At 37.5% G+C, this 19082-nt stretch overlaps 1 protein-coding gene across 3 annotated transcripts in view; it reads left to right on the top strand.

The window, feature by feature from the left end:
• The window catches only part of CHUK (component of inhibitor of nuclear factor kappa B kinase complex), a 51285-nt gene that overhangs the window by 11145 nt on the left and 21058 nt on the right, over positions 1-19082 (top strand). For 2 of the 3 annotated variants that reach the window (XM_045853736.1, XM_045853734.1), the window contains exons 6-16: positions 361-450; positions 724-848; positions 1735-1842; positions 2421-2556; positions 9533-9727; positions 10716-10818; positions 13388-13511; positions 13905-14056; positions 15935-15996; positions 16952-17061; positions 17934-17983. In XM_045853736.1, coding sequence (XP_045709692.1) covers positions 361-450; positions 724-848; positions 1735-1842; positions 2421-2556; positions 9533-9727; positions 10716-10818; positions 13388-13511; positions 13905-14056; positions 15935-15996; positions 16952-17061; positions 17934-17983 — 1255 coding nt within the window. The remainder of the gene's footprint in view (positions 1-360; positions 451-723; positions 849-1734; positions 1843-2420; positions 2557-9532; positions 9728-10715; positions 10819-13387; positions 13512-13904; positions 14057-15934; positions 15997-16951; positions 17062-17933; positions 17984-19082) is intronic. The other variant, XM_045853735.1, reaches the window with a different exon arrangement.

Raw genomic sequence — 19082 nt, 5'->3', positions numbered from 1 at the left:
TGCCTTTCAGTATAATGGATCGAGTTTATTCTGAATATACCAAAATAAAATTAATAACCAAATTATATTTAGTTTTTAGCATATACCAGGCATTGTGTTAAATCCTTTTCTTTGGCTGTTTGCCAGTAGCAGTTCTGTGAAGTAGGTATTGTTAATAATTTCATTATATGGGAAACCAAGCGAAGTTAAGTAACTTGATCAAGAGCACAAGGCTAGTTAAGTGGTGGAGGTCAGGACTGAATCACATTTGTGTTATGACAGAGCCCAGGTCTTTGCCACCACCCTCTTCAGATCCTTGCTGGAACACTGTTGCCTTTCCATTTCAAATTTCTCAACCATCTAATGCTTATTATTTTGTAGATTATACATAAAATAATTGATCTGGGATATGCCAAAGATGTTGACCAAGGAAGTCTGTGTACATCTTTTGTGGGAACATTGCAGTATCTGGTAAGACATGTATTGTTTCTTTGAATTTAAGTGTACAAGACTCTCTTTATTTCTGAAGGTCATGATATACAGGGGTGGGCAAAAGTAGGTTTATAGTTGTGAGTATGCAAAATAGTTTATTATTGTATTGTATTATTATTTATTAATTGTATTTTTGTATTATTTCCATACGAATAACTGTAAAACCTGCTTTCGATCACCCCCGTAATAGCTCAAAAATAAAGTAGCTTTTCTCTTTATTGTATGACATTTAAAGCATTTTTTCTTTTTAAGGCCCCAGAGCTCTTTGAGAATAAGCCTTACACAGCCACTGTTGATTATTGGAGCTTTGGGACCATGGTGTTTGAATGTATTGCTGGATATAGGCCTTTTTTACATCATCTCCAGCCATTTACCTGGTAAGAAATGGAAGAGAACTTTGGTATGCCCAATGGGAATGAAAAATTTCAGTTGCCTGCTTTGTCTCCCCTTTTTTCCCTCTCTTTTTAAGGGGTGTAATTGCCTTTTAAACACATAATAGAATTAATTTTTTCCAGTTATATGACTTTTTTTAGTATATTTTATTGATTATGCTATTATAGTTGTCCCAATTTTTCCCCCTTTGTCCCCCTTCACCCGGTAACTGCCTTCACTCCAGTGATCCAGTTCATGTCCGTGGGTCATGCGTATAGGTTCTTTGGCTTCTTTCCTTTCCCTAAACGGTTCTTAACATCCCCCTATCTATTTTGTAATTATGCTGCTGCTCTGGTTGTGGTTCCCAGAGTGAGTGGGTTTGCATACGTTCCGGGCTCTCCTGAGAAACTGGCAGTTTCTTCTGCCACCTCAACCCCGCTGGATTTTACCGCCAGAAGTTGAGGCTTAATTTTCCTGGCACTAGAACCTGGGGCTTCACAGTCTGGCCAGGGGCTGGGATTACTTGCTCACAAGGTATCCCCTGATTTTTATCCACTACATTTGCATGTGGGACCCCATGTTCCACCAGCCACCGCCACACCGTGTCCTCTCTGCCCTGACTCTGTCCCTCCTACCCATCTGGATGAATGTAGCTTCTTTAAATTCTTGGTTTGTTGGACTTCCGTACAGTTCAGTTTGGGGGCAGTTTTGTGTAGTTTTCATTTTGAAATCAGTTGTGATCCTTCTTATGGTTGTGTAGTGAGGTAAAGTATATCTACCTATGCCTTCATCTTGACCTGAAGTCCATAACTGAATGAAATTAAATGGCAAAAATCTTTAGAATTATTTGTGAGTCAGGTTGCCTACTGAGGTAGCTTTTGTTTTTTATAGGCATGAGAAGATTAAGAAGAAGGATCCCAAGTGTATATTTGCCTGTGAAGAGATGACAGGAGAAGTTCGGTTCAGTAGTCATTTACCTCAACCAAATAACCTTTGTAGGTAAGAGTATTTCAGTGCAGGAAGTTCACCTCCGTTTCTTCAGGGCTCTAAAAGGACGATAGGGTTGTTGCCTGTTTTAAGTAGCATCATCCAGTAGAACTTTCTGTGGTGATGGAAATGTCTTTTATCTGCTGAGCACATGTGGCTGTTGAGCACTGAAAGGTGAGTAGTGTGACGGAAGCTAAATTTTAAATTTAATTTTAATTAAATTAAGTGTAAATTCAAATAGCCACTTGTGACTAGTGGCTCCCATGTTGGACAGCACAAGTCTAGTGGAAACAGTAGCTGCTGCCATTCAGCTGATTGACTTCGGTGCTGAGAAGGCTCTTAGGTTCCTTGGAGAATGGAATTGGACTTGGCTCTTGGAGTTGCCAGTAACTAACTTACATGTGTGGGTTTTGGGTTGTTTTTAATGGAAGTTTGTCCCCTATCATTTTATGAATTATTTGAAAGTAAGATACAAAATGGTACAGATAAGTAATGAGAAAGGAAATGGACAGCCTATAAAATTACCTTTTTTACAGTACTAAAGAAAAATTGGAATAAGTGTTTTCACCCTATTTTTATGTGTTTTTTAGTTTAATAGTAGAACCCATGGAAAACTGGCTACAATTAATGCTGAATTGGGATCCTCAGCAGAGAGGAGGACCTGTTGATCTTACTTTGAAGCAGCCAAGATGTTTTGTCTTAATGGATCACATTCTGAATTTGAAGGTTGGTTTCTTATGAATGAGGTTTATTTCATAAGACTTGCATTGGGGTTAACAATTTATTTGGAAAATTAGCATAAATATATTTTAATAATCTTTTCCTGATGCTTATTTGAAAAAGAAAATTATATTTTTAGAGTAGATATGTTTTTATTTTTTATTTTTTAATAGCATGTGAAAAAAAGATTTTATTTATTTATTCAAGGTGGGGAGGGAGAAGGAGAGGGAGAGAAACATTGATTGGTTGCCTCTTTCACACCCCACACTGGGGACCTGGCCTGCAACCCAGGCATGTGCCCTGACTGGGAATTGAACTGGTGACCTTTTGGTTCTCAGGCCGGCACTCAGTCCACTGAGCCAAACTAGCCAGGGATGTTTTTATTTTTTTAGTAACCCTTCTCAGTTTTACTTTTAACTAATCTCTGTTGATTATTCCTCTGAAGCATCTTTTGCATTTTCTCCTTCCTCAGATTGGTGCCATTATCACCTCATTCATTTAGGTGTGGATTTTGTTTGGTGAGAAAGGTTTCTACTGCCTTTCATGTCCCTGTAGTTCAACTCATCTCATCTTCTGAAAATACTTTTTTATTTCCCTCTCCAAGAAACCAACATAGTTCTTCTTGCCTACCAAGTCAAGTCTAAACTGATCTCCCTTGCTTTTGGGGGTCTTTCTTAATGTAGGTCCATCCCAACCAGTAAAGGGCTTTTCTTACCCTTTACTTCATTCAGGACCAGCTTGTGACTGCTTCTTAGACCATCAAGTTCGTTTTCCATTCTGTGCTTTACAGCTGCTATCGTTCTGCTCAGAATGATCTCTATCTCTGTGTACCTCCTCACCTACACTGGCACATATTCAACTCTCCTTTCTCTTAACGGTCTCTGCCACAGTTTGTCATTTAATCATACTTACCATATTCTCTCATTGTTTCTTGTCTTCCACTGACTCCTCTCCTTATAGATTGTTTTCTTCTTTAATACTGGGATTGTGCTACTAATTTTATTAACAATGCCCACTCTACCACCATGCCATCCCTACCCCGGCATTCTGCATAAAGCAGGGGATGTGTCAGGCTCTCAGTAAATCTCCAGTGACATCATTGAGAGGTTCTTTTATGCTGTATCCCCAGAAACGACTCCCATCTGCAAGGTGCAGTTTTTCCGTATTTGCTGGTTGCCTGTAGTAGATAGGGTTTCTAAAATAAAATGAGAAAATATAATCATAAGGTTTTTATGCTAGTCTTGGAATACTTTTTCTAAAAAAAATAATGTATTATTTATTTTTGGAGGGAGTGTAAGAGAGAGAGAGAGAGAGAGAGAGAAACATCAATCGGTTACCTCTTGCCCGCACCTGAACTGGTGACCAGGCCTGCAACCCAGGCATGTGCCCTGATAGGGAATCAAACTGGTGGCCTTGCACTTTGCGGGACGATGCTCAACCAAGTGAGCCATGCAGGTCAGGGCTTGGAATGCTTTTTTAAAATAGGGACTTCAGGCCATGTTGATGTCACTTATGACTAACATTGAAAAGATATTTGGCTGCTTGATTTGGTTTTCTTCTACTGTGCCAAGGAATAATTCGTCCTTCCATATGTTAGCCAAGCAGGACTTGGTGATACCTTTTAGTTCTCTGTGGCCTCCAGTAAATTTTGGTTTTTATCTCAGACTTTTTTCAGCCTTGTCATGGTAATTGTAACATCATTTCTATTGTACTTTGGAGGGGGTCTGTGCTCATTTGCTTGTCACAGAGTGTGGGAAAGGGTCCTCCCTATGTGTTTTGTGGTCTGTAAACTTTAGTGCAGTTTTTAGCACCACTGCCCTGGCTGGGTGGCTTGGTTGGTTGGAGCATCATCCGGTATACTAAAAAAGGTTGTGGGTTTGATCCCCCATCTGGACACATTCCTAAGTTACAGGTTCGATCCCTGGTTGGGGCACATCCAGGAGGCCGATCCATGTTTCTCTCTCCCTTCCTTTCTCTCTAAAAAGCAATTAAAAAAAATAGCCTCAGGTGAAGATTGCAAAAAGAGAAAAATTTGTAGCACCATTATTTATCTATTTGTGAATTTATTTACTTACTTGTTTATTTATTTAAGCTTGCATTCAGTAATACCTTCTTTAAAGGATCAGTGTTATTGTGAGGTTGTGCAGGGTACTAAGGTATGCATAGGGTACTATTCATAGTAGTTCAGGCATGCTTCTAGACATGATAATAGGACTGAATTTTGAAGGACAAGGAAGAGATAAGCAGGGGAATGGGCAGGGGACTATCATGGACTGCAAAATAGCTTGATGTTATTGTAGGGCATTCTTCTAAGGTGTTTATTATATTGTTTAACGAGGGAATGATGTCTCTTTGATTTTTGCTCAAAAATAAACCAACAAAACAGTTACTCAGATATTTCTTTTTCTTTAAAAAATAGTTTAGAGCCATGGCTGGTGTGGCTCAGTGGATTGAGTGCTGGCCTGTGAATCAAAGGGTCACCAATTTGATTCCCAGTCAGGGAGCATGCCTGGGTTGCAGGCCAGGTCCCCAGTTAGGGGCATGCAAGAGGCAACCAATCAATGTTTCTCTCCCTCTATTTCTCCCTCCTTTCCCCTCTTTCTAAGAATAAATAAATCTTTAAAAAATAAAAAATAGTTTATAGAGGCCGATTGCATATTTTCCAACTATTCTGCAAAAGTTGATATTTGTAGAAAAGTTTTTAAAAGTATACTGAACTTGCCACTGAAGATAAGGTGAAACAGAAGTATTTAATTATTCCTTCTTTACCTCCTCTTATTATGCCTCTAACTATATCCTAAGAGTCTCTTCTTGGTTTTATCTTTTTCCACATTACTTTTTCTTCCTTTCCTTTGGAAATTTCTCCAGTTATGTAACTTTAACTATAAACCGAATATGCATAACTCCCAAATTTTCTCCTCAGTTAGGATTTTTCTGCAGAGTACTTATAACTGCTATATCTCTATACCTAGTGGTACCACTGGCACCCAAGACTTAATTTTTTTTTAAATGGAACACAATTTGGCTTCATTAAATCTATTTCTACATCTTTTCCTGTGCCTCTTGTTTTCACTATCTCCTTTTGAGTTACCTTGTTTGGAAACTTTGTCTGTCTGAATATTCCTTCTTTTTCAATCTGCATATTCAGTTATTTTATCAGATTTATCTTTTGAATATCTTAACAATTCTGAACTTGTCAGGTGAATTTAGAAAGTTTTTCTGTAGTTTACCCTGGCTGGTGTGGCACCGTTGGTTGGAGTCTTGTCCCTTGCAGTTGCGGGTTCTCTTCTCGGTCAGGGCACGCACCTAGGTTGTAGGTGCCTTCCCCGGTGTGGGTGCAGGTGTGTATGATCCCGGGTCTGGGCACACACACTCCCAGTGCTGGTGGGTACAGGAGGCAGCTGGTTGATGCCTCTCTCTCTGTCTCTCCAATTGATGTTTCTCTTTCTCCCATCTTCTCTCTCTAAGAAAAGCAATGAAAAATTGTCCTCTGATGAGGATAAAAAAAAGAAAGTTTTCTACAGTTCTTTTTCACTTATTGAATGAAGTCCAAACCCTTACATTGGTATTCAGAATCTATCTTGGTCTCACTTCATCCTGTACTTCCAGTCATAGTTCATATTAGGCCCTAAGGGGGCATTGTTTCAGGTGCCATTAAACTGGATTATTTATATTCTGTGATTACGCTTATCATTTCCTATTCTCTGCCTACCTTATTTTCTGCCTAAAGGAACCTTTCTTTTTTCAGTTATTTCTCATTTTAATCTTTCTTCCTTTTGAAAGTTTAGCTCAAATAGTGCCTCTTTTATAAAGCATCCCTTTCATCCTTACCAAGTAATCTCCTTTGGAATCTGCATAATACTTTATTATAGTACTTATCGCATTTTGCCTTGTATTTTAGTTCTGTTAACATTTCTTAATATATTCTGTTTTACTGTTACCCTATTGAGGGCAAAGTTCATATGTTACTCTATTTGCATATCCACTGTCACCACAACACACTTAATACTGTATACTGTAGTAGGCACTCATTAAAGTATTTGAGTGAGCAGAAGGGTAAATTTAAGTTATATTTCTGTTCCCTTTCTTTTGCTGTCTTCTGCCTCAGCTTTGGTAGTGGGATTCTGTGATCACTTACCCTAGTTTAACACATACCCTGTATAAAAGTAAATGTTCACCTTAGGATTTTTATAATTGTATTGTATGTACATCCATGTCAACTTGGAAGATTTCCTTCTCTTCTCCCCACCTTTTTTAAACATAAAATTTATTATGTGTTAAAGCAAAGTTAATGCTTTACCTCTGTACTAAGCATTTTCAGTAGAGATAATTTTAATCATTTGTATACACAGGTGGACAAAATTAGGTTTACAGTTGGGAGTATGCAAAGTTTATTCTTTTATTATTTATTAGTTACTGTATTATTATTTTTTAAAAATATTTTTTTATTGATTATGCTATTACAGTTGTCCCATTTGTTTTCTCCCTTCTATTACCCTCTGCTCTGCACCCCCACCAGCATTCCCCACCCTTTAGTTCATGTCCATGGGTCATACATACAAGTTCTTTGGCTTCTCTGTTTCCTATACTATTCTTAACCTCCTCCTTTCTATTTTGTACCTACTATTTGTGCTTCTTATTTCATGTACCTTCCCCCATTTCCCCTCTCCCCCTCCCTGCTGATAACCCTCCATGTGATGTCCATTACTGTGATTCTGTTCCTGTTCTAGTTGTTTGCTTAGATTGATTTTGATTTTGTTGTAGTTTTTTATTTTAGGTTCAGCTGTTGATAGTTGTGAATTTGTTATCATTTTACTGTACATAGTTTTGATCATCTTCTTTTTCTTACATAAGTCCCTTTAACATTTCATAGAATAAGGGCTTGGTGATGTGATGATGAACTCCTTTAACTTGACCTTATCTGAGAAGCACTTTATCTGCCCTTCCATTCTAAATGATAGCTTTGAGGGATAGAGTAATCTTGGATGGAGGTCCTTGCTTTTCATTACTTTGAATACTTCTTTCCAGCCCCTTCTTACCCTCAAAGTTTCTTTTGAGAAATCAGCTGATAGTCTTATGGGAACTCCTTTGTCGGCAACTGTCTCCTTTTCTGTTGCTGCTTTTAAGATTCTCTCCTTATCTTTATTCTTGGGTAATGCAGTTATGATGTGCTATGGTGTGTCCTTCCTTAGGTCCAAATTCTTGGGGACTCTCTGGGCTTCCTAGACTTCCTCGAAGTTTATTTCCTTTGCCAGATTGGGGGAATTCTCCTTCATTATTTTTTCAAATAAGTTTTCAATTTGTTGCTCTTCCTCTTCGCCTTCTGGCACCCCTGTGATTCGGATGTCAGAAGGTTTAAAGTTGTCCCAGAGGTTCCCAAGCCTCTCCTCATATTTTTGAAATCTTGTTTCTTCCTTTTGTTCCAGTTAAACATTTATTTCTTTCTTCTGTTCCAAACCATTGGTTTGAGTCACCATTTCCTTACCTTCAGTGTTGGCTTCTTGTATATTTTCCTTTATTTCGCTTTGTATAACCTTCACTTCTTCCTTTATTTTGCATCCATACAGCCAGAGGTTTTGAGGCTTTATTTCCCCTGGCTGGAACCCTGAGTAGTGTGGTCTGTCTCACTCCCCAGTTGTACCTCCCTGTTTATCCGCCTGCCAGTGTGGGACTGCCCGGTCCTCCAGCCGCTGCCTTGCAGTGCATCCTCTCTGCCTCGCCTGCCCCTCTCTGCCCCTCCTGCCCGTCTGGATGAATGTTTCTTCTTTAACTCCTTGGTTGTTGGAATTCCATACAACCATACAATTTGATTTTCTGGCATTTCTGGTAACTTCTTGTTTTTAAATTTGCTGTTGTACTTCTTTTGGTTGTGTGAGGAGGCAGAGTGTATCTACCTACACCTCCGTCTTGGCTGAATGTCCAATTATTGTATTATTTACTATTATTATTATTAACCTACTCTGCCCATTCCTGTCCTCTGTCAACGTGAGACACTGGAGAAACATAGCTTATTCATTTTGTATAGCTTATCCAAGCTGTAGTGGAGGGGAGGAGAATTTAAAATCATGTTATTCAAAAGACTGACCATTAACTGAGTGGCCATCTGTAGTTATCTGTGTAGAGCCCCACCTAACTCAGTTTCACACTTAAGTTGGCCTGTATTAGACTGCCTACTTTCTGTGGGTCTTTAGGTAAAACTAATACAACTATTTATTTTCTTAACTAACTTTGGGCCCTTAGGCAGATCACTGCTCTGGGATTTGGTTTTGTTATCTGAAAAATGAGGATAACAATGCTACTTCCTGTTTAAAGAGAGGCCTAGCTCTTCTATCATGATTATTTTTTGGAACAATGTAAGGTAGTTAGACAGACTGGAGTTCAGATCTAAGCTTTACCAGTTATCAGCTATGTGATCCCTCAGAGCTCTGAATTTTTTTTGCTAAAATGGAGATTAGAAGATCTGATTACAGGGTGTTATGTTAAATATAACTAAACTATTTAAGGGGATGTTACATTATACTTAAAGCACTTAACTCTGTAGTTGGCATCTACTAGGCACTTCATGAATGGGAATGTTTCCTTCCAGGTCTGAGATATGCTTCTCAGAATAAATGTGTTGGGTTTGTTTGTTTATTTGTTTTTGTTTTGATTTTTTAATATATTTTTCATTTATCCCCCTTATACCATCTTCCACCTCTACCCACCCACTTCTCGTTTTGTTTTTTAATTGGGGTTTTTGTGCATCCCTAGAACTTCAAAATTTTACTTCTTGGAATTAACATCTCTTGTAGTAGGAAAGTAAACTTTTCCATTTCCAGATGTCATTTTATAATTATAAAAGGAGATTTCAATTTGGAAAATGATTGAACCTGTATAGTACAGAGATAATGCCTTTTGCTCATAATCCATTTGGTATCTAACATTGAATCTTTTTATGTAGCAGATGGTTAATATCATGTCTCTTTTTTTCTTGTTTATACAGATAGTACACATCCTAAATATGACTTCTGCAAAGATAATTTCTTTTCTTTTACCACCTGATGAAAGTCTTCATTCACTGCAGTCTCGTATTGAGCGTGAAACTGGAATAAACACTGCTTCCCAAGAGCTTCTTTCAGAGACGGGAATTTCTCTTGATCCTCGGAAACCAGCCTCTCAATGTGTACTAGATGGAGTAGTAAGAAAATTCTAGTATACTTAGAAGAATATAAGAAATCTGTTTGCATGGAGGGGTTGCATACTCTGCATGTTTGGATGTACATTTGGAATTCTTTGGGGGGTGATACACATCTTATAATTCTTTTAGTTTTATTCTACTCATTTCTCTTAACTGCTTTACCAGGTGAACAAAATAGAAGTGAAACATTTGTTATTTTAAACTTGGTATGACTTTCTCTTTGGTGCTAGTTCTCTCCTTCCTCTTTTTTTCCCTTTTTGTAGTTGAAGCCTAAAATCTTGAAATTAGATCAGCGGTCTCATAGGCTTTGCCAGAGGATAGATGGATGGTAAAATATGACTGTGGTCGACTCATTTTTTTATTTGACTTTATTGAGTCGTATTTTGTATGTTATATAATTTACCCATTTCAAGTGTACAATTCGGTGTTTTGTTTTAGTAAATTTACCTACTTGTGTGTCCATCACCATAAATCAGTTTTAAAACATTTCCATCTCAGTAAGGTTGTTCATGTCCTTTAACTATTAATCTCCACTCCACCCACCCTGCCTTAAATCAGGCAGTCACTGATTTACTTTCCATATCTGTAGATTTTCCTTTTCTGAACATTTCCTATAAATGACCCTTATAGCCTGTAGTCCCTTGTGTCAGACTGTCTGCACGCAGGGTTATGTTTCTGAGGTTCATCCTTGTCGTAGCGTGTATCTATACTTCATTCCTTCGGATTACTGAGTGTGTTCCCATTGTGTGCATATACATTGTTACGACTTTTTTTGGTTTTGTCCTCTTGCATCTGGTGATTGTTTTTCATTTTAGCCCATATCAAAGTTATTTATTTTTTCTAAACAAAAGCTTAGACCTTAAATCTGTAAGAGGTAGGCTGATGAACATTGACTTTGTTCATTTGCATTTCAGAGAAGGAAATTTGGTACTTAACTACTTGGGGAATTTTCAAGGATGTTTTTAAAAGTTGTTTCTTTCTTTTTTAGAGAGGCTGTGATAGCTATATGGTTTATTTGTTTGATAAAAGTAAGACTGTGTATGAAGGACCATTTGCTTCCAGAAGTTTATCTGATTGTGTAAATTATATTGGTAAGTCTACTCCATTACTGACCGAGATTTAACCTGAAGTAATATAATTTGATTTAACATGATTAGTGGAAATGGTCCTTGGTGGTTTTTTTTTTCTATATCTCATACTTCAGCTATTTGTGGTGAAAAATGGATTTCTATAGTTTGAAAGGTGAAAAGGTAGGTTTTAAATTACCACCAGATCCCACATGTGGGAAAAGACAGCTTTCTTGAGGATAGGCCTCTCACAGATAAAAGAATGAGTCTCCATTATTCATTAAGCCTACTTTTTAGTTTCTCCTCCATTATTTAAGCATGTTCAAGTATTTCATTTTATCCTATGAATACTGCTTCATGTTCAAGTGTTTTCATTTATCCTGTGAGAATTATTCTTTTCTTTTGAAGAAGGTAGTGGTCAGTCTCTGTCTACCTCAAACTAAAATCAGGCATAAAATTGTAAAATCAAGAACAAAATTGTGTATAAGGGCTAAAATTATTTAATCTTTTCTCTGTTACCTTTTTGTTAGTTTTTTTTTAGGACAGATTTACAGAAAAAATGAGCAAGGGTAATGCAGAGTTCTCATGTTATCCTCTCGCCCACACACATAGTTTTCCCCATTTCTAACATACTAGTATAGTACATTTTGTTACCATACATAAACCGCTACTTACTATTAACTGCAGTCTGTCCTTTATTCAGATCTCCTTAGTTTTCCCCTGGTGGTGTGTTTTTTGTTCCAGGATCTCATCCTAGGTACCACATTGCATTTAGTTGTCGTGTCTCCGTAGGCTTCTCTCCACTGTGACAGTTTCTCAGACTTTGCTTGTTTTTGATTACTTTGACTGTTTTGAGGAGTACCGGTCAAGTATTTTGTAGCAACACCCCACTGTTGCAGTTTATCTGATTTTTTTCCCCTCATGATGAGATGAGGATTATGGGTTTTTGAGAGAAAGATCACGGAAGCGCCATTTTCGTTACATTTTATGAAGGGTGCGCACTGTCGGCATGGCGCATGACTGCTGGTGTGGTCCTCGACTGCTTGTCAGGTTTCTCCGCCATGCAGGTTAGTCTCCCTGCCCTTCCCCGTCCATGCCGTACTCCTTGCAAGGAGGTCACTATGTCAAAGCCACAATGAAGGAGTGGGAAGTGATGCTTCCCTTCTGTTAAGATGTTCCTTTGAACATCTACATAATTTATTTGGAATTCTTGTGCACATGAGATTTGTCTCTTGTCTTTCACGTATTAACTTATTCAATTATTATATCAGTATAGATTCATGGATTTTATTTTATATTTTGGATTATAATCCAATACTAGTTTATTTATTTTGTTCAAACTGTTGCAGCTTTGGCCATTAGGAGATCTTTTATTTGGCTTCCTGTGCCTCTTACTCGCCTCATCAATGTGGGTTTTCTTTTTTTAGCACTTCCTTACTTCATAGCACTACAATGTACTCCAGGCCCATCTTGTATATTTCCTGCCCAGTCCTAAAATCAGCCCTTTTTCTAAGGCTCTGGTTCCTTTATCGGAGAACAGTATTAGAAACCAAGATCTGGACAGTAGGTGTGCTTCTTGCTACTGTGATATAATTTCTTAGGCCCTTTCAGACTTCATTTTTTCAGAGTGTGTTTGTGTATTTTGGTCAGGCTTCCCTCCCAGACTCTTTTTAAAAAGTGTTTTATGTTTTTGTTTTGGCTATTGTAGGAAGCTTCAGGAGCAAGTGTGGATATATAAAAAGAAAATTAATTGACGCTATTAATAATTATTAGAGGAGGCAAAGATTTTTCTAGATATGTATGTAACTTTATATTTTTGAAGTCTGCTTCAAATAATTTGTTTTCTCATTATGACCCCTACTTTACCAACCTTTCTCTGAAGGTTTGCATTGGAAAAGAATAACAATATAATTGCCTCCTTAAAGTACAGGATGACTCTCTTTCATTCTTGGAGAAAATCCACATAATTTCATAATTACTGAAATTTTAATCATATTAAAATGGGATTTCATTGCACTTAACATATATACGTGTCATGATTTTAGACAGTAGCATTCTCTTTACCAAAGAAAGAGCAAGAAAATCATAAATAGATAATTTTATAAGTTTGGCATTGAAAGAAGCATATCTTATTAAAATGCTGTTTACCTCTTATGCTTTCCTGAAGTTTGGCTGGTAGTGCAGGAGATAAAATTTATTATTCAGAATCAGCAGAGGCTGTAGTAGATTGTGGAAGAGATGGGACTTGATTTAAAAATGGAAATACATAAATAATTTATATTAGAGAGATAAAAAACAGTGTTCCACGTTGGAGGAAAGCAGGACAAAAAAAGACAGATACAGGAATAATCCCAGCTTTGTGATTATGTGGTGATTATGTCTTACTCATTTTTATTTCCCCTTGTATCTGGAACAGAGTTAATGTATTGCAGGAGCTCAGTAAATGTGTATTGAACTGAATAAAACTGTAACAAGTGGTTTTTCTAGCATCTGTGGGAATGGTATTTGCAAGGACTGGAAATCACAAGAGTGATTATTGAACTCTAAAATCTTAAAAATAACTCCTGTCTTTTTTCCATCTTCCTACATATAGTACGAGACAGCAAAATACAGCTTCCAGTTATACAGCTGCGTAAAGTATGGGCTGAAGCAGTGCACTATGTGTCTGGGCTGAAAGAAGACTACAGCAGACTCTTTCAGGGGCAGAGAGCAGCAATGTAAGCTGATTCTGTTGTTTACAGGGGCAGTGTCATGCACGTTAATGTTCAGGAATTTGTTTTGCCAGTTTACACTAATCAGTGTTCCATGCAATACTAAAATATCAGAACAATTTGAAATATAATATTCTGGTCCGACTTGTAGAATTCTTATTAATGGTCTGAAACTACCCAATTCCAATGGCTTGAAAGTAGTTCCTGAGCAGAACATCCTATTATAAAGGAAATTGTTACCACAGGCAGAAAGCCTTTAGGGACCAGGTTCTAGAGATCAGCCCTTTCTCATAGATTGATAATAGAAACTTAGGCTTTGGGCCAATGTCAACTTAAGTTTTTAAATTTTTGTCCAGTGTTTATGAAATGTTGATTTTTGTTTGTTTGTTTGTGGTTTAGGTTAAGTCTTCTGAGATATAATACTAACTTGACAAAAATGAAGAATGCTTTGATCTCAGCATCTCAGCAACTGAAGGCTAAACTGGAGTTTTTTCACAAAAGCATTCAGCTTGACTTGGAAAGATACAGTGAGCAGATGACTTACGGGATATGTAAGTTTCTGGGTAATGTGTTTGAAAGAAGTATCTAGTCTTTTGAAGCCACCTGCTACTTTACCTTCTGCCTCACAGCCTGTCGTTTCTCTATGTTCAACATGAGAACAAGAGACAGGGCACCTCAAATCTTCATAAACCATGTTTGTTTTGAATGTCAGCTTTTTTTTTAACCTTTACCTGAGCAACTTTACAGGGTCTTCACCCCTGCACACCCCACCCCCCCGCAATTGGACTAAAGCTGGTTAGCTCCAGAAAATTACAAAAATGATTTAAGAATTTGTGATTTTCTTCCTTTTTTTTTTTAAACATATTTTTAGAGAAAGAGGACAGGAGGGAGGGAGAAAGGTAGAGAAACATCGATGTGCAAAGACAAATGTTGCTTGGTTGCCTCTCGCGTGCCCCCAAGTGGGGATCTGGTCCGTAACCCAGGCATGCGCCCTAACTGGGACTCAAACTGGTGACCTTCTGGTTTGCAGGCCGGCATTCAATCCACTGAACTGCACCAGCTAGGACAGAACATGTGATTTTCAAGCTACTAGAAAAACAGATACAAAATCCATATTGGGATGACTTCATAGCCAGGGAAATACCAAACTACTTACCTTTTTGTAAATAATAACACAAATAATTCTGTGTTTTTTTTTCCCAAACCACCTACTGTGTAGTCCCACTACTTATTGTACACAGCCTCCAGTTTTTCATATTTCACTTCAAGCTATCTCCTTTCAGATATACTAAACAAATGTAAAAAGCAGACCTAAAATCAAATAAACTGAAGAGGTCACCACAAACATTTCTGATTTTTTTCATTGAAATAAATCCTTTTGGGGGGGAAACAAATCCTGTTTGTATACTTGTCTTGAACAGGGTACATTTATCTTAGAACAAATGATCAGCAGTGTCCAGTTGTGTGAGTAAAGTTACCTATTAAACCTGGTTGTGATTAGTGTTTTATGTCTAGTTGTGTATATTATGGGCATTCTGGTGAATGGCAAAACATAATTATTTCAGCAAATTATCTTTCACTTGTTAATTGTATATATTATATGGCTGTTTAAAAAGACTGAAGTTAGATCATCTGGATTTTCAGTGGCAGTGATGTTTTAAGTTGGGAAAGAAAGAAAGGTAAGTATAGATGGTCTCATTTCTGAAGGAAAGGGTATGTGTCTTTATAACAGATGATTAAACAAGATCCCATAGGGTGGAGAGGAGGAAGAGAGGGTTTTCTTTTTATATCCTTTCATACTGTTTGATTTTTTAAAAATATCATTTTCATGTGTCACTTGAATAATTTTCTTTTTTAAAAAGGGAAAACCATCTGTGTTAGTGTCCTAGGGCTGCCATAACAATTTACTGTAAACTGGGTGGTTTAATATAACAGAAATTTATCATTTCACAGTTCCATAGGCTAAAAGTCTAATATCAAGGTGTGTGCAAGGCCATGATTCCTCTGAACCTGTGGAGAGGAATCCTCCCTTGCTTCTTCCTGGCCTCTTGGTGGTTTATTAGCAGTCCTTGCCATTTCCTGGCTTGCAGCTGTAGCACCTTACCCCCTGCCTCTGTTGTCGAATGGAGCTCTGCCTTCATATGTCTGTGTCCCTGTGTCTCTTCTGGGGACACTAGTCCTACTGGACTAAGGGTCCACCTACTCCAGAATGACCTCATCTTAATACAGCCAACTATCTGCACTGACCCTATTTCCAAATAAGGGCACATTCTGATGCACTTACTGCTTTAGGACTTCAACATAACTTTTGGGGAGAACAATTCAACCCATAACACTATTTTTTGATGTCGGTATGGCAAGGAGGTGGGTAGGTCGTAATTAAAATTATGACTGTTTCTGAGGTAACTAATTAGGACTTTTTTTTTCAGCTTCAGAAAAAATGTTAAAAGCATGGAAGGAAATGGAAGAAAAGGCTATCCACTATGCTGAGGTAAAGTTACTAAGTTCATTCTACGTGTTTGTTTATTTCTGAAGTCTCCCTTAGAAACTTCCTTTGGCTTTGGTATGTAGAGTATTTTTCATGTCATTTCAGTATCAGACAAATATCTAGTAGATGTTTTGTGTATCTGGAGGGAAGTACCATAGTGGGTAAAAATAAGGGTGTTGGACAAATGAGAGTGAACTGAAACCTCAGTGAGCTTCATTTTCTTATTATATTATGAGGACTCTACCTTTTTATAGTAAGGGGTGCAGATTAAATGGGGATAAATAATAAACGGCAATTATCATTGATATTTTTATGTCTGGTTTAGATAGTATGGCCCCACATCCTGGTTTACCTAGGAAAGTGTGTTTATACCTGTCTTCATAATTATCAACAGTACTATCCTTCACTCTCAAAATTATGCAGGTTTGACAATAAACATATAGTCGTGCTAGGTAGAGGTTATTCTCTCTAACAAATTCCTTCCTTACATCTGTCCCACTAAATTGTTCCTGTCCTTGGTGTCAGAACTTACTCTGAGGACACAGGTGGGGCAATTGGTATCCTGGGGTGGGAAATCCAGTATCTTTATCTTTCTGCATCTGTATTTCAAGGCAGTCAGGAACAGGAGGCAACGAAAATCACAGAACTGAGATGCCGTGGTTTTATGGCCATTTTTTCCTTAGTCTTGTTAGTGACACATATCTTTTTGCTTCTCAGGAGGAAAAAGCAAATGCTAGTAGTCTTATCATGAGAGAAAAGTGAGAAGCATAGGAATAAGTATGTTCTCATGTGAAAGATTATAGAATCTGAAAGATAAAAAAGGCTTGAACAAAGTCACTGTTTTGTATTAAATTATTTAGTTCTCCTCCTGCAGCAGCAAGTCGTTCTTTGTCTGAGTTCTTCTCTGTGTCGTATGATGGCGAGCCTGTCATTTCTGTTATGTTTCATCATTTTGTAGATAGGTGTCATTGGATATCTGGAGGATCAGATCATGTGCCTGCACACTGAAATCATGGAGCTACAGAAAAGCCCTTACGGAAGACGTCAGGGAGACTTGATGGAAACTTTGTAAGGGCATATTCATGTCGTTGGTATTGGTCTTTATAATTTTTTGCAGCAGAGTGTTCTTTCTGTGTACATCTGGCACATCAAGCCTATATGTAGTTATAGTCTGTAGTTCTCCTTTTCTCAAATACTTAAAAAGGAAGGCCCTGGCTGGTGTGGCTCAGTGGTTTGAGCGCTGGACTATGAACCGAAGGGTCGCCAGTTTGATTCCCAGTCAGGGCACATGCCTGGGTTGCAGGCCAGGTCCCCAGTAGGGGGCGCAGGAGAGGCAGCCACACATTGAATTTTCTCTCCCTCTTTCTGTCCCTTCCCTTCTCTCTAAAAATAAATAAAATCTTAAAAAATAATAATAATAAAAAAATAAAAACTAAATAAAAAGGAAGTATTTTCTTAGTCACCAGCAATCTTAGAAATAACTCTTTGAGTTAACCTTTGCTGTTTTAATCAAAGAATTTTCATGTGTGTGTTAAGAATGTTTTAAGTATTCTAACTTATAAACTGTTTCCCTACTTCTGGCCTAAGGTATTGTCTGGTAAATGCTCTAAATGAGTAAGTGAGGTTAACTTCCTAAATGTTTGGATTAGAAATTTCAGATTTTTTTATCCAATCGCAGGCCATAATTTTTGTCTTAGTTTCTGGTGCAAGCATCAGATAGGATTTGTGGTGGTAGACCACAGCAGATAAGAAGTATACTAAATTTTGCATTTTAAGATCTTGCTTATTATTCAATGAAATTCTGTGTTAAATATTCATTGGCAATGTGTACTTGCTTTAAAATTGGATCATTACTCTCTTCAAATAATATTGTTCAAGTTGTGGATTATTGGAGTCATTAAATTATCTTCACATAGAAACATGTTTTCTCTTTTGTCCAGGGAACAGAGCGCCATTGATCTATATAAGCAGTTAAAGCACAGACCTTCAGGTAAGACACTTCCATCGCAGTACTCAAAGGCATTTTAGGAAACCATCATTAGCCTCACAGATCCTGGGGACTGGATTTTTTTATTTATTTAATCTTTATTGTATTTTTTTCCAATTACCATTTAGTTCTTTTATACTCCCGTCTGCCCCTAGGGATTAGATTTTAAACAAGCTGCAGAAGAAATTCCAGTTTTGGTATTTCCATTGAGATGTTTATGGTCTGACAGCTTTTAGTTTGTGAGAATTTAAGAGATTAGGAAGGCAAAGTTGCAAGAAAATTGAGATGGAAAATATTTTGAAGAGAAATGAAAGGAAGGAATGAAACAGAAAAAAAAAGAACTCAAAGAAGGGGAAGGGGAAGCAAGAAAATGTGTGGAAAGGTGGAAAAAAATAACTGCTGCTTAAGATTAGAGAGGTTGGTAGGAAGGAAGGTGATGCTACAGGTTCAGGTGTGGAATGGTCAAAGAGAAGGCCCATGTGCTAGGCTGAAGCAGCTTACCTTGAAAATGTTGCTTTCATCTACACCTGGTCACTGATTGCTTATGTCTTTGGCAAAACAATTCCTTTTGAACATCTGCTAAATATAGAGCATGGTCAGCCGAAAAGAGCACTGGATTGAGAATTGAAAGGCTTGACTTCCAGACTGGGCATTTTACTGTCCAAGTGACTTTGGCAAATTACCTAATCTCTTTCCATCTCCTTTCTATTTTCTGCAAAGTGGGGTTGAAATCTAGCTTTCTTAACTCAGTGAACGCATGTGGAATTGTATTTGAGAGGATGTTTATGAAAATGCTTTATAAACTATAAAGTATTATGTACCTGCAAGATTATCCTTCAGTTAAAAACTGATTTGTTTTGGAGCACCAACTTACACCTTATGCAAAAATAAATTCAAGATAGATAAAAGACTTAAATATGAAACGTGACACCATTAAAGTCTTAGAGGAGAACGTAGGTAGGAAAATCTCAGATATTTCACGCAGAAACTTTTTTACTGACCTGTCCCATAGAGCAAGGGACATAAAGGAAAGAATAAACAAACGGGACCTCATCAAAATAAAAAGCTTCTGCACAGCTAAAGAAAACAGTATCAAAATAAA

Source organism: Phyllostomus hastatus, unplaced genomic scaffold (genome assembly GCF_019186645.2).
Source record: "Phyllostomus hastatus isolate PE091 unplaced genomic scaffold, TTU_PhHast_1.1 phas_scaffold_1066, whole genome shotgun sequence".
NCBI lineage: Eukaryota > Metazoa > Chordata > Mammalia > Chiroptera > Phyllostomidae > Phyllostomus > Phyllostomus hastatus.
This window is presented reverse-complemented; position numbering and strand designations above follow the sequence as displayed.